The sequence below is a fragment of the Heloderma suspectum genome, chromosome 1 (genome assembly GCF_057233095.1).
Source record: "Heloderma suspectum isolate Gila_16-S chromosome 1, 16-S_ref, whole genome shotgun sequence".
In the NCBI taxonomy this organism is placed as follows: domain Eukaryota; kingdom Metazoa; phylum Chordata; class Lepidosauria; order Squamata; family Helodermatidae; genus Heloderma; species Heloderma suspectum.
The window spans coordinates 440,084,660-440,100,586 of NC_139458.1; the positions used below are offsets into that span (position 1 = coordinate 440,084,660).

A 15,927-nucleotide genomic window follows, 5' to 3' on the forward strand; every position below is an offset into this window, starting at 1 on the left:
TAACACCAATTTTCAAAAAGGGATCCAGGGAGGATCCGGGAAATTCAGGCCGGTTAACTGAATGTCTGTTCTGGGTAAATTGGTTGAAGGCATTCTTAAAGATAAAATTAGTAAGCATATAGAAGGACAAGCTGTGCTGAAAAAGAATCAACATGGCTTTCGCAAAAGCAAGTCCTGTCTCATTAATCTTTTAGAGTTCTTTGAGGGTGTCAATAAACATGTAGACAGAAGTGATCCGGTAGACGTTATTTACTTGGATTTCCAAAAGGCTTTTGACGAGTCCTTCAGCAAAGACTCCTGAGCAAACTTAGCAGTCATGGAATAAGAGGACAGGTCAGTGACTGGTTAAAGAACAGAAAGCAGAACGTAGGAATAAATGGTAAATTCTCCCAGTGGAGGGAAGTAAATGGTGGGGTTGCACAGGGATCTTTATTAGGACCCATGCTTTTCAACTTGTTTATAAATGATCTGGAATTAGGAGTGAGCAGTGAAGTGGCCAGGTTTGCCAATGACACCAAATTATTTAGGGTGGTTAAAACAAGAAGGGATTGTGAAGAGCTCCAAAAGTATCTCTCCAAACTGGCAGAATGGGCATCTAAATGGCAAATGTGGTTCAATGTAAGCAAGTGTAAAGTGATGCACATTGAAGCAAAAAATCCCAACTTCAAATACAGCCCAATGGGATCTGAGCTAGTAGTGACTGACCAGGAAAGAGATCTTGGGGTTGTGGTGAACAGCTCAATGAAGATGTCAACCTGGTGTGCAGCCGCTGTAAAAAAGGCAAACTCCATGTTAGGCATAATTAGAAAAGGAATGGAGAATAAAACTGCCAAGATCATGCTGCCCCTACACAAATCTATAGTGTGGCCACACTTGGAATACTGTGTCCAGTTCTGGTCACCATACCTAAAAATATATATTGTACAGCTGGAAAAAGTGCAGAATAGGGCAACTAAATGATCAAGGGGCTGGAGCATCTCCCCTATGAGGGAAGGCTACAACAGCTGAGATTGTTTAGCTTGGGAAAAAAGGAGGGTGAGGGGAGAGAGGATAGAGGTGTACAAAATTATGTATGGTGTGGAGAATGTGGATAGGGAGACTTTTTTCTCTTCTCTTAAAATACCAGAACCCAGAGTCATTCCATGAAGCTGATTTGTCAAAGATTCAGGACAGATCAAAGGAAGGGCTTCTTCACACAGTACATAGTTAAAGTATGGAATTTGCTACCACAGGATGTACTGATGGCCACCAATTTGGATGGCTTTAAAAGGGGGTTGGACACATTCCTCGAGGAGAAGGCTATCCATGGATACTAGTCCTGATGGCTATGTGATACCTCCAGTACCAGAGGCAGGAGGCTATGTATACCAGTTGCTGGGGAACATGGGCAGGAGGATGCTGTTGCACTCATGCTCTGCTTGCAGGTTCCTGGTCGACAGCTGGCTGGCCACTGTGTGAACAGTATGCTGGACTATATGGACCCTTGGTCTGATCCCACATGGCTCTTTGTATGTTCTTGTGTGTAAAATGTTATGCACACTGTCTCTCATCTTTCCCATCCATAAAGGACTTGATCTTAATATTTACATATGATGTTTATTAATATTTTTGCTAAAATAATGGTAAAAATGTTATAATCATTATTCAAGAGAGGTATAGGTCTATATGATGTCACTAATGTTGTGTTCTTACCTTATCTAGGAAGCATAACTAGAACCATGTTTCTGGTGATTTGTTAACTGGAATTTTGATGGTTGTATTTCTTAATTGAATTACTAACAACTCAGCAGAGGTTTTATAATAGGTTGAAGTTAACCCTGGAGTTTTATTATCTTTTAATGATTTAATAGTATCTATTTATTTTATACAAATTTATACAATTTTAGAATCTTTTTCAGGATTATCTGATTCATACAGTGCAGCCAGGGAGATATACATGGGAGTGACAGGAATTCCAACCTCCCTGCCTCCCCCAGAGCACTGTCTCTAGACCAGCTGGTGTTTGAAGGAGTGAGGGCTACCCAGCCCTGCAGGAGGTCTGGTGGGCAAGGTGGTTGACCGAGCACAAGGCTCTCGCCACAACCTTCCGCCCGTTCCCCACCATGTCCTGTATCTCAAGTCAAGGGTGGCGGCTTCATAGGCCATATCTCTTCTTTCCTGTTTTGCTTTCAGCTTGACCATGACAGCCCTTCAGTTTTTATCATTTCAGGGCCTGGCTCAAGCTCCTTGTGGCATGGAGTCAGATGGCTTATTAAATCTAGCAGGGAATGGATGTTTGGCTAGGAGGTTGTAAATGCCTCATTGAGAGAAGGAGTGGTCTCAGCTTCTTTAAAAGAAGCAGTAATCTTGCCATTTCTGAAGAAACCTAACCTGGACCCAGACAGCATTAACAGCTGTAGGCCAGTGGCAAACATTTCCTTCCTGGGCAAGGTGCTCAAGAGATTGATGGCCAGTCAATTCCGGTCACCCTTGGATGAAACTGTTTTCCCAGATCCATTTCGATTAGGCTTCAGGCCTGGCTTTGGGACAGAAACTGCCTCAGTTCCCCCTGTGAGATGATAAGGTTTGCTGAGAGAGAGAGATGGGGAAAGTGACCCTTCGTAATTGGCTATTGTAAATTGACCAATACAAAATAAATTCAGTCTTGACATATCTTTTGAAGGAGGGACAGCATGTTGAATGGATTTGCCCTGCCCCCTTCCCACCGATCTCAGAACAATTTTTTGTGATGGTAGGCAAAAATATTGGGTGTGGAGTCTGAGCTCTAAGAATGTTGGCTTCTCTTAAAAAAGAAATGAAAAAGGGAGCGCTGTGGGGGGATCTGTCTCCCGGTTGCAGTGGCCGGATAGCAGGCATGTGTACAAATCAGCTTGAAGGCAACTTTTAATACCCTTTTTAAAGGGTTTTGGCATTCCACACATCACTCTGCTCTACCCCCCTGTCTATCAGTCTCTGTCGAGTCTTGCCAAATATTTCATATTTTCTCAAGACCCCAAATATTGGAATGGGGATGAGCTTAGTAAGGCAGATTTGCATCCACAAGTCTCCCTGATCTTTCCAACCATGACATTAGGGGTGTCTAGTTCTTAGTGATAAAGACTGGATAAATGCATCTCGTGTGGTGAAGTGATGGGCTGGTGCCTGCAGTCTGTGGTTTCGCCATATGGCTGGGGGGACTTGTTCAATCTGGGAAGGATGGTGGTCTTTCCTAATTCCATGGCTAGAACACTCTGTGAAAAAGATCACTGCTTTTCTTGATGTGAAATTTGGTCCCCCTCTTAGTTTGTGGCATACCCTGTTCTTGGATTTGCTTCCCAGAGCTAAGCGCACGCTAGGATCTGCCCATCCCTGGCCTGGTGAACGTTCGCCCTGTTTGCAAGACAGTCACAGGAAGTGGATTCTTGCACCGCATGCTGGATTAACCCGGCAGTGACCTGGAGGGAACGCCTGGGTCGAGGCCCTCTTTTCAACATCCAGCATGGTTCCAGGTGCTTGGGGCCCTGTTGGCTGGGCCATTGTGAGCTCTGCTGTGTCCTCTGGGGCTAGACGGTAGCTCCTCTTCTTCTGTACTGTGCTGCACAGATGGATCTGCTGTGTTAATACCAGTCTCTGTGTTTAATTCTTTCTAAAAAAACAGAAATCGCCTGCCAAGAAGCTGAGCCATGCCATTAGTAAATCTCTTGGTTGTGTACCCACTAGAGAGCCTCCTCACCCTGTCTATCCGGAACAGCCAGAGAAGCCCCTTGATCTTGCCCATATAGTGTGAGTATCTCTTTCCTCTTCCTATAAACATGATGGGTTGTGCTGTTCACTTTGCCTCTTGTTAGGTGGGGATGTCTTGATGGTCAGGGTATGTTTCCTTTTTTTCTTTACTTGGTATACATGGTATTGCTGTTGTGGAGGGAGAACTAGAAGAGCCAAGAAAAACAGCCTCTGCCTGGAAAATATATAAAACAATTTAGAATTTCTGTACAATGTGGTGTCCACAGTTGTTTCATGGAGCACTGAGTAGCAGTTTGGTCCTGCTACGTGTGTTGCAGTTGTTATTTTCTCAGGGCTTCATATTATCTCAGGGCTTCATTCTGTAACTTATCAAGTGCTTATAGAGGATTGGCTTTATTATTTATTTATCTGTTTAAGTAATTACTGTCTGTCTTGTCTGTAGCCAGATCTTATAGGAGTCTGTTATCCAAAGAACTGATTCCAGCTTAGCATTTGGCCTTGGTAGGACTCACCACACTCATTCAGGAAATGATGTTACAAGTGCCAAATGTTACACTGGAAAATGCCTGAAGGAGCCTCTTCCCACCTGGACAGGCGTGATGATGTTTGGAAGGAAACTTTCTCTGTGTGTGTGTGTGTGTGTGTGTGTGTGTGTATGTGTGGTGGTAGCAAGTGGAAAAGTTTCTTTTTCTTGAGGTGAACTTTGTAAGGAGGTGGCTAAAATCTCAGCTCTGCTGCCCTACTGAATTTTTCCTCTCCATAAGGTGGGCCAGTGTGACATCGCCTGTTGGAACCGAGGAGAGAGGGCAGTTTTTACAAGGCTGAGCAGCCCAACTAAGCAGCAGGAAACAATCTCTCCCCACCACACCACTTTTTTATTTGAACTACAAGTATTTGGATGAGATGGAGCACGTTATTATTATTATTTGTTACATTTCTATACCGCCCCATAGCCAAAGCTCTCTGGGCAGTTTACATTGACCTTCCTTTATAAAGCTGTTCCAGAGTAAGATGCTACCGAAGGCTAGGATGGGGGCATTCAGCCTGCACTGGAGCAGTGTGCGCCCGAAGTACATTTGTGCAACCGTTTGATTTCCTTACAATCCTGCAGATGGCTTGGTTTTTTAGGAAGGCGCAGGTGGATCGTGGCTTTCCCCTGTAGCAGCTACATTTCATAGATTTCTCTTCAAAAAGAGAGCAATTTTGAAGAGGTTGTAGCTGGGCTGGGGAGCTACAGTGTGGGAGGGTGGTGTTTACTTACTTACTTATATACAGTATTTGTATACTGCTCCACATCTAAAACAGATTTTGGAGCAGTGAATGTAAGAGGTAAAATAGTAAAAGAATAAAAAGATTAAAACACCATATTAAAATTATGCCTTTTGAAAACAGAATGTCAACAGAAACCGTGGCTGGTCAGTTAAGGAATGCCTCCTAGAACAATGCTGTTTTCAGGAGGCACTGGAAACAACACAGTGTTGGTGCCTGCCTGACCTCCAGGGGCAGGGAGCTCAAAGAAAGGGGGCCACCACACTGAAGACTCTTCTCCTGGTGCACTCCAATCGGGCCATAGGTCCTCCAGTGACCTCAGTGACCAGGCAGGTTGGCAAAGAAGAAGGCTGTCTCTCAGGTATCTTGGTCTCAAGTTGTTTAGGGCTTTGTACACTAGTACTGAAACCTTAAACCTGGCCCGGTAGCGAATAGGCAGCCAGTGCAGTTCCCTCAGCAAAGGAGTTACATGCTGAAAAGGGGCAGCTCCCAGCAACAGCCAAGCTGCTGCGTTCTGCACTTGCTCCAGCTTCCAGAGCAGTCTTAAGGGCAGCCCCAGATAGAGCGCATTGCAATAATCCAGTCTTGAGGTTACTAGCACCTGTACCACTGTGGCCAAGCTATCCCTACCCAGGGGAGACCATAGTTCATAGAATCATAGAATCATAGAATAGTAGGGCTGGAAGGGGCCCACAAGGCCATCGAGTCCAACCCCCTGCTCAATGCAGGAATCCAAGTCAGAGCATCCCTGACAAATGGCTGTCCAGCCTTGTCTTAAAGGCCTCCAGTGTGGGAGAGCCCACCACCTCCCCAGGTAATTGGTTCCATTGTCGTATTGCTCTTACAGTCAGGAAGTTTTCCTGATGTTCAGCTGGAATCTGGCTTCCTGTAACTTGAGCCCATTATTCCATGTCCTGCACTCTGGGATGATCAAGAAGAGATCCTGGCCTTCCTCTCTGTGACAACCTTTCAAGTACTTGAAGAGTGCTATCATATCTCCCCTCAGTCTTCTCTTCTCAAGGCTAAACATGCCCACTTCTTTCAGTCTCTCTTCATAGGGCTTTGTTTCCAGTCCCCTGATCATCTTTGTTGCCCTCCTCTGAACTGTCTCCAGTTTGTCTGCATCCTTCTTAAAGTGTGGTGCCCAGAACTGGACACAGTACTCCAGATGAGGCCTAACCAGTGCTGAGTAGAGGGGAACTAGTACTTCCTGGGATTTGGAAGCGATGCTTCTATTAATGCAGCCCAAAATAGCATTTGCCTTTTTTGCAGCCACATCACATTGTTGGCTCATATTCAGCTTGTGATCGACAACAATTCCAAGATCCTTCTCGCTTGTAGTGTGGTTGAGCCACGTATCCCCCATCTTGTAACTGTGCCTTTGGTTTCTTTTTCCTAGGTGCAGAACTTGGCATTTGTCCCTATTAAATGTCATTCTGTTGTTTTCTGCCCAGCGCTCCAGTCTATCCAGATCACTTTGAATTTTGTTTCTGTCTTCCAAAGTATTCGCTATCCCTCCCAATTTTGTGTCATCTGCAAATTTGATCAGCATTCAATTGATTGTGTCATCTGCAAAACTGATTAGCAAATTTGATCAGCAAATTTGATCAGCATAGTTGGTGAAGCAGCCAAAGCTGGCAAAAGGCACTCTGAGCCTCCACGACCACTTGGGCCTCCAGTTACAGTGATGGATCTGGGAGTACCCCCAAACAATGGACCTGATCTTTCAGAGGCTGTGCAACCGCATCTAGAGCAGGCAATGAATGAGCTTATCTCCCAGACTCGGGAACCACTCACCCACAGGGCTTCCGTCTTGCCAGGATTCAGTTTCATTTTATTGGCCATCATCCAGCCCATTACTGAGTTCCGACACTGGTCCAGGACTTGCACAGCCTCTCCTGATTCAGATGTCACAGGCAGATAGAGCTGTGTGTCATCAGCATACTGATGACATTAGGCTTCAAATCCCCTAATGACCGCTCCCAGCGGCTTCATATAGATGTTAAATAACATTGGGGACAAGATGGTGCCCTGGGACAACCTATAGCTCAATTGCCAAGGGGCTGAGGAATGGTAACCCAATGTTACTCTCTGAAATTGGCCGTGCAGGTAGGTCTGGAACCACTGTAACACTGTGCCCCAGTGCCCATCCCACGGAGTTGATCCAGGAGGATACCATGGTCAATAGTATCAAAAGCTGATGAGAGATCAAGCAGGATTAACTAGGTTGCACTCCCCTTGTCCCTCTCTTGATAAAGGTCATCCATCAGGGCGACCAAGGCTAATTCAGTACCGTAACCAGGACGAAACTCAGACTGGAATGGGTCCAGATAATCAGTATCCTCTGAGAGTGTGTAGTTGTTCCACCACTACCCTTTCCAGAACCTTCCCTAAGAAAGAGGGCAGTTGCTTGTGGGCTTCATATTTGGGGCATCTGATTGTCCACTGTGAGAAACAGAATGCTTTGGTCTGACCCAGCAGTGGTAGTCTTATGTTCTTATGTCTTACATGCACCAGATCCATTCCTGATTAAAGGGTCTCTAGGGAGGAGGTCTGTGAGAGAAATCTGCCTGCCCTGCACCCTTGAAGGCAGCAGCTGCTGCTGCCTCTGCCGGAAGCGGAGCTTTCAGGCCTGTGGCTCTGCTGGTTTGGAGCAAGGAGGTCCAGCTAAAATGCTTCTGTCGATCAATATGCTGTTCCAGTGCGGAACTTTGTCCCTCTTCTCAAGCTGTCAAATGGGTCAACCCCAGGTCTGCCTTCAGAACCACAGTGAACAACTGTGGCAAACCAACGTTTCCATCTTGGTGGTGTGATGACATTGGCATAAAGTTGGAATGTGGCCTTAATGGCAGCAACAGCAGGCAAAGAAGGTGGGTCGGGCGTGGGATATAGGGGCGAGGTCAAGCATGGAGGAAAGCTAGCAAATACTCTGTGTGGTGTGAGTAAGAGCATTGTAGGAGGCTCTGGGTGGCACTGATCAGTCCCAAGAGGTTCAGTTGGGTGTGAAAGCCATGATGCAGTCAGGATTCACCCTCTGTTGCTGTGAGAGTGGGTACTAGTGCTGGCTTGCCTGGGTTGGTCCCAGGACAGAATGGGGGGCATTGGGGTGGGGAGGGAATTTCTGTTACATTCTGTTATGCGTGTTTGATGCTACTTTGGCCCAAACCCGGTGATGGTGGTGGTCGTGACTGGCCTGCCCTTCTCTCTGTCGCTGCCTCCCTGCAATCTGCTCCTCCTCCCGAGTCCCCAGAGGGAGTAAGTCAGAGGGAACTGTTGGTCCAGTCTCTGTATCTTCCTCCATCTGAGCAGTTTTTAGGAAGCACTGAGAGGTTAGGGAGAGCAGGCTGGCAATGGGTGAGGAAGATAAGAACAGGGGGTTCGATTTAGCAGAGGGAGGGAGTTTGCCTAGTTAACTAATTTAGGTAGTCCCCACAAATTGTCTATGGCTGCCTGTTCAGATCATAGAATCATAGAACAGTAGGGTTGGAAGGGGCTAAAAGACCATCGAGTCCAACCCCCTGCTCAATGCAGGAATCCAAGTCAGAGCATCCCCGGCAGATGGCTGTGCAGCCTTGACTTGAATGCCTCCAGTGTGGGAGAGCCCACCACCTCCCTAGGGAATTGGTTCCATTGTCGTATTGCTCCAACAATCAGGATGCTTTTCCTGATGTTCAGCCAGAATCTGGCTTCCTGTAACTCGAGCCCATGATTCTGTGTCCTGCACTCTGGGATGATGGAGAAGAGATCCTGGCCTTCCTCTCTGTGACGGCTTTTCAAGTACTTGAAGAGCGCTATTCTATCTCCCCCCAGTCTTCTCTTCTCTTCTCAAGGCTAACCAGGCCCAGTTCTTTCAGTCGGTCCTCACAGGGCTTTGTTTCCAGTCCCCTGATCATCTTTGTTGCCCTCCTCTGAACCAGCTTGTCTGCATCCTTCTTAAAGTGCAGTGCCCAGAACTGGACACAGTCCTCCAGATGAGGCCTAACCAGTGCTGAGCAGAGGGGAACTAGTACTTCCCGGGATTTGGAAGCTATGCTTCTATTAATGCAGCCCAAAATAGCATTTGCCTTTTTTGCAGCCACATCACATTGTTGGCTCATATTCAGCTTGTGATTTGTGCATGGAATTGGAGACTTTGTGGGGAGGTAAAAAAAAAAAAAAGTTAAGATTAGCTCTGGCCTTAACTGAAACATGAGGATGTAAAAGTTAGTAAATGAAATTAGATTTTTGTCCTCCTGGTAATTTGAATTACTTATTGGAACAGATGAATCTGTGCTGACAAGACCACGTGGCAGTGTTAATGACTGCATCTCCCCCTCAGTCACTTTACTTTTGAAAAATTGGGGTGATGGACTACAGGATGCTAGGGCTGTGGGACTGTTGTGCCGCCGGCTGGCCAGGGATACTGAGGATGCCTAGTTCAGCTCTCCCCTACCCAGCCCCCTTAGGAAAGGAGCACTTGGAGGAGAGCGTGGAACTGGACATCCCCAGACCAAGCTAGAGCCTCTGAATTTGAAATGGAACCACACGCAAAAGCATTGTGGCTACAAGACCGCCTGCCTTGTGAACCACCTTCTTCATCTGAAATGAAGCTGGCATCTTATCACTATTATTTTTTAACAGTGTACATAGTTGCTTGAGAGACAGTGATTTGGGGGATTGTAGAATCATAGAATAGTAGGGTTGGAAGGGCCCACAAGACCATCGAGTCCAACCCCCTGCTCAATGCAGGAATCCAAGTCAGAGCATCCCTGACAGATGGCTGTCCAGCCTCGTCTTGAATGCCTCCAGTGTGGGAGCCCACTACCTAGGGAGTAGATTCTGTGATTCTATCAAGTCATAATTTCCCTCCTGTATTAAGAGAGCTTCGGCTATTGGGCGGTATAGAAATTAAATAAATAAATAAATAAATAAGAGTTCAAGTTCGTTCTGTTTGTTTCCCATACTCTGGGCATTAGTAAATAGACATCGAAGACAATGTGCTTCATAGTCTGGCTTTCTTGCCACATGTGTCTGGAGACTATTATTGGGCGCTATTAGAGCTGTTCTCTCCGTTGCGGTGCATGAGCCTTCGTCCATTGTTACCCCCAACTTTACATCTACCTTCCCCATAGGATTCAGTTTAAAGCCCTCCTGATGAAGTTCTTCATGCTGTGGCCAAACACATTCTTCGCAATCTTTGTGAGGTGCAACCCGTCCCTTGCCAACAGCCCATCTTTCCAGAAGTATAGCCCGTGGTCCCAGAATCCAAATCTCTTGTGCCGGCACCACGTTCATAGCCAGTCATTCACCCAGAGTATTTTTCTTTCCCTTTCTATCCCTCTTCTAACTAGTGGAAGGATGGATGAGAAAACGATCTGTGCCCCAAAGTTCTGGAGTTTCCTTCCCAAAGCTTCATTTCTTCATAGCTCCGCTTGGCAGTATCATTTGTTCCCATATGGATGAGAAGAAAGGCATACCTGTCAGTGGGCTTTATGAGCGCAGGCAACCTTTCAGTCACGTCTCTAATCTGCCCTCCCGGGAGACAACATACCTGGCAAGTCCACGGGTCTTCGTGACATACGTACTTGGGTCTTGATCCCATGCAGCAAGGAGTCTCCCACTACTACTACTCTTCTCTTCTTGGTGTTGTAGGCCTGGGTTTCATTGCCTCTGCTTGACTGACCTTCAGCCTCTTGCTCACTCTCTTGCAGGTTCCCCTGTAATTCTTCCTCTGCAGGCTGTCTTCCTGTCTCATCCTCAACTACCTGGAATCGGTTCCACAGCTCCACTGCTTCCACTGGTGCAAAGTGGAGTCTAGTTCTTCTTCTCCTAACTGTCACCCTTTTCCAAGGAGTATCCTGTACTGCATTTTTCCTCACCTCAGCTTTTCCCACTTCTGCCTCAGCTTGCTGTTGCTCTTCAAGCTTCTGGTCTTCCCTTTGCTGCTGTAGTTCCACTGTTCTGTCCAAGAACTCTTCGTGTTCTCTTATTCCCCGGAGGGTTGACACTCGCCGCTCCAGTCCTCTTACTTTTTCTTCCAGCAGCGTGATCAACTTGCACTTGTTGCAGGTGTAGGCCGTGTTGTTCTCAGGCAAGAAAACAAACACTGCACACACCTTGCAGGTCACCACCACTGGAGAGTCTTGTCCTTCCATAGCCTCTTTTCCCTTTTTGTGTAGAATCATAGAATAGTAGGGTTGGAAGGGGCCTACGAGGCCATCGAGTCCAACCCCCTGCTCAATGCAGGAATCCAAGTCAGAGCATCCCTGACAGATGGCTGTCCAGCCTCGTCTTGAACGCCTCCAGTGTGGGAGAGCCCACCGCCTCCCTAGGTAATTGGTTCTAGGTAATTCCCTAGGTAATTGGTGTCTAGCTTTCTGATTGTACTAGACTAGCCTGTGCCTGCTGCTCTACTCACTAGAGGTTAAAAGCATAGTTCCACTGGTGTGGAAGTGTGTATTACAAGAAAAATAATTTTTAAAAAGTTAGGGGCCTCCCACTTGGCCTCCCCTGCCAAACTCCCCTGGCCAACTCCTGTTTGCTCCCCCTGTTCACTCGCTCTGTTCACTCGCTTTCTGGGAGCTTGCTTGCTTCTGTAGTTCCTGGAACAACTGGAGCAGCTCCCTCTGCTCTGCTCAGCTGGGAGGCGGGAAACAGGCTGAAGCTTCCTTCCCACAGCTGCTGGGAGTACTCAGCCCCCCCCCCCAATTCAGTTGGAGCTCTCAGGAGCACCTGGTGAGCTCACAGCCACTCAGAAGGATAAAGGGCAGCCCCCTGGGCTTCCTGCAGCTCACTTACCTCTTTGCCTCTGTCTCCTTTGTCTCTTCTACTACTGCAACTCCCCTGGCCAACTCCTGTTTGCTCCCCCTGTTCATTCGCTCTGGTCGCTTGCTGTCTGGGAGCTTGCTTGCTTCTGTAGTCCCTGGACCAGCTGGAGCAGCTTCCTCTGCTCTGCTCTGGTCAGCTGGGAGGCGGGAAACAGACTGATGCATGTTTGAAACTAGCCTGTCAGATACTATGAGAGAGAAGTTTATTTTATTCGGACTTGGAATATGAATCCTCCCTGCAAATCAACTGGGAATATTTGGAAACACCTGCAACTCTAGGGTTACAGTCTGTTGCGCATACTTACTTGGAAGTAAGTCCCAATGAACATATTGGGATTGAGATGCAGGAATGTTTTCCTGGCTTCTAGCGTTTTACCTTACCCAGCCACATTACAATTTAGCTACATATAACCTGAGCCCAATGGCCAGTGTGCCACTGCAAAAAACCCTCATAGGGGCTGTGTGTGTGTGTGCGTGACTTGCAGTGAAGGGGTGTGTGAGTGTTTCTTCGCCTGTTCCTTTTTCCATAAAACCCTTCCCTTCCCTCTCTAGTAGTTCCATACCTGAATTTGTGATGTAAACACAGGTCTTTGGGACACTGGAGGAGAGTGTCAGGGAAAAGATCATGTGGATGAAGGGCTATTCCGCCTCTTTGCCTGCCCACAGCTTCTCCAGTGCAAATGGCAGCCTCCATAAATACGCTCCTCGGAGGAGTGGCCATCAGGCGAATGGCCCGGCAGCTCTGTTGTCACGTGGTATTTGCCCTGCATTCATGCGGTGCTCTTCTTCTCTTCCCAAATTCATATTCTTTTTCTCTAAATCAGGGGTGGGCAACTTATGGCCCTCCAGATGCTTTGGCCTACAACTCCCTGCAGCTGTAGTCATCATAGCCAGTGGTGAGGGATGATGGGAGTTGTAGGCCAGAACATCTGGAGGGCCACAGGTTGCCCACCCTTGCTCTAAAGAAACATTATTTTCCTTAATGTTGAATCATTTGTGATGCCTTGGGTGAGCCTCGGTGCCCTTGCATTCTACTTGATTTCTAAGCATTAGGGGCATAGGAACACAGGATGCTGGAGTCAGGCCCTTGGCCCATCTAGCCCAGTGGTTCTCCAGGGTTTCAGGAAGGAGTTCTCCCAGTCCTACGTGGAGATGCTGCTGGGGATTAAAACCGAGACCTTCTGCATGCAAAGCAGGGCTCTGCCACAGAGCCACAGCTCCCTCTACTGCATAGATCAGTGTTTCTTGGATATAGTGGTTCTAAAGAGGGTAAAGTGGTGTGGTGTGTCCCCCACCCCCATCCGCCATTAAACAAGGCAACATCAGAAAGGCATAATGTTGGTGGCTCTCCTGTTTACCTTAGGCCACTATTTCTCCTTACGTGGCAAGTCCTCTGGATTAAGCCCCACCATGAAACCTGCTTGGCACGCAACCCGCTTCCTAAGCAAGTCTCCTTGGAAGGAAGTCCCACTGAGGTTAATGGGACTTGCTCCCAGGTCTCTGTGCACATGACTGCAGTCTCAGTGTAATAATAGGCACCCGTGGGGCTGAGCCTGAGAGAGAAGGGATGTATTTCAGCATAGAGAAAATCGTTTTGTGATTAAAATTACTACAGAAAAGTAATAATTGCTTGTGGTCATTTGGCACAACATTACACACATCATTAAAACCTAGACTTTCACCAAGGTCATCTCTTAAGTACAGTATTCCTTCCCTCCTGGTTGTTACTTTTCTAGAAATCTTCAAACATTAATTCTGGAAAGAGAAAAAAATAAAATAAAAGAGAGAGGCAGGGCCTGTTTAAAATTCAAAATTAAAGCTATTCTTCAAATTGCCACGATTCCCAATTTTAGATGTTATTTGTAGTGGTAATGTGGAGAAGTAATTAGTGCACAAACAAGCGCTTGCCTTCTGATATAACTCTTCATTCCAGCTGATGGGTATTAGGCTCTGAATACGTTTATGCAATGATCATGAAGCAAAGCACATTGTGATGCATGGCTGCAGGTAAGTTTGCAGTCTCTCACTCTGGTGCTGCCTCACAATGCACCAGCCTATTCCAGCCAGGAAATAAGGTGGCTTCTCTTTGCACAAGGAGGCCGCAGGCCCAGCTGCTTCAGCAAGAGCAGAGGAATGCGGGGGGCTGGAGAAAACAAGACTCGGTAGAACGGATGTAGTCTTCCTGGCCTGCTTTGCTCAGCTCAGAAAGCAAGGCACTCAGCACTGAGGATCACGTTGGCAGTCAAGCAGGGCTGCACACTTGTTTGTGGTTGGGGAAGGACTCCAGCAGAGCCCCTGTGCTGCGTGCAGAAGGCCGCAGGTTCGGCTCCTGGCAGCACCTCCAGGTAGGGCTTGGACGGCTGCCCATCAGTGATGAGAATACTGAGCTGGGGACCAAGGGCCTGATTTGGTTGAAGGCAGCTTCCGATGTCCCTATTTATTTGTTTCTATTCTGCCAGTAAGATACTCAAGGCAACTAACGCATCTAGCCTCCCCATAAAATTAGAACTAGAGTGCATCATTGAATTAGCCATCAGCTACAGCAGTAGAAGGAGCTGCAGCAAAACAATTTAAAGCAATGAGTAAGAACAGATTCCCCTTCATGGATCAATTCCTTGTTGTGGCGAAGGGGCTTGCATAACTCAGTGAAGTCATAAGCTATGCCGTGCAGGGCCACCCAAGACGGACAGGTCATGGCGGAGAGTTCTGACAAAATGTGGTCCACTGGAGAAGGAAATGGCAACCCACTCCAGTATTCCTGCCAAGAAAACCCCATGGAACGTATCACAAGGCTAAAAGAGATGATGCCGGAAGATGAGCCCCTCAGGTCAGAAGGTGTCCAATATACTACTGGGGAAGAGCAGAGGGAATTTCCAAATAGCGCCAGAAAGCATGAAGCGGCTGGGCCAAAGCCGAAAGGACACTCAGCTGTGGATGTGTCTGGTGGTGAAAAGAAATCTGATGCTGTGAAGAACAATATTGTTTAGGAACCTGGAATGTCAGATCAATGAATCAAGGTAAGCTGGAGGTGGTCAAACATGAGATGGCAAGATTGAACATCGACATCTTGGGAATCAGCGAACTAAAATGGACAGGCATGGGTGAATTTAATTCAGGTGACCATTATATCTACTACTGTGGGCAAAAATCCCTTAGAATTCAAGTACTTGAAGAGCGCTATCGTATCTCCCCTCAGTCTTCTCTTCTCAAGGCGAAACATGCCCAGTTCTTTCAGTCTCTCTTCATAGGGCTTTGTTTCCATTCCCTGATCATATTCGTTGCCCTCCTCTGAACCCTCTCCAGTTTGTCTGCATCCTTCTTAAAGTGTGGTGCCCAGAACTGGACACAGTACACCAGATGACGCCTAACCAGTGCTGAGCAGAGGGGAACTAGTACTTCCCGGGATTTGGAAGCTATGCTTCTATTAATGCAGCCCAAAAGAGTGGGATGACTCTCATGACTGGAATACAGCAATTGAAGGATATAACTTGTTCAAAAAGAACAGGAGGAACAGAAAGGGAGGTGGGGTTGCACTGTATGTGAAAAATACATATCTCTGCACAGAAATACAGGAGGAGGAGCTTGGTAGCCCCATCGAGAGCATCTGGATCAAAATAAATGGAGCAAAGAATAAAAGGAACCTGATGGTGGGAGTCTACTACCGGCCACCCAATCAAGGAGAAGACGAGGATGAAACTTTGGAAAAGCAAATAGCCAATGTTTTAAGGAAGCATGATGTAGTAGTAATGGGGGACTTCAATTTCCCCGATATTTGTTGGGAGACAAATTCTGCAAAACATGGCCCCTCCAGGAAATTCCTGACTTGTGTTGTAGCAGCCATATCAGGGGTCAGACTAAGTAGCCTCATGCAGTCTCATGCTTCATGTTCTTGCTGAGCTCTTTCTCCCTTGAATATATTGTTGTAAGCTGACGAGACACAGGAATTCCTTATCTTGTCAAAGGTCATACAATTGTATATCTTGTTCTCTGCTGTTCTCTTCTGTTCTCTCCTTATCATGGCTACCCTATAACCCAGTTCTTGTATTATAAACAATAGTGCTAAGAGAAGAAATGTTGAGGATTGCAACCCCATGCGGGAGGGAGAGGAGGAGCCATTTCATATATGTCA

General features: G+C 46.9%; 1 protein-coding gene across 30 annotated transcripts in view; it reads left to right on the top strand.

Annotated features, from left to right (window-relative positions):
* DTNB (dystrobrevin beta) overlaps positions 1–15,927 on the top strand; it is a 267,328-nt gene that overhangs the window by 98,113 nt on the left and 153,288 nt on the right. For all 30 annotated transcript variants that reach the window (XM_084828363.1, XM_084828198.1, XM_084828280.1 and 27 more), the window contains one exon: positions 3,638–3,762. In XM_084828363.1, coding sequence (XP_084684489.1) covers positions 3,638–3,762 — 125 coding nt within the window. The remainder of the gene's footprint in view (positions 1–3,637; positions 3,763–15,927) is intronic.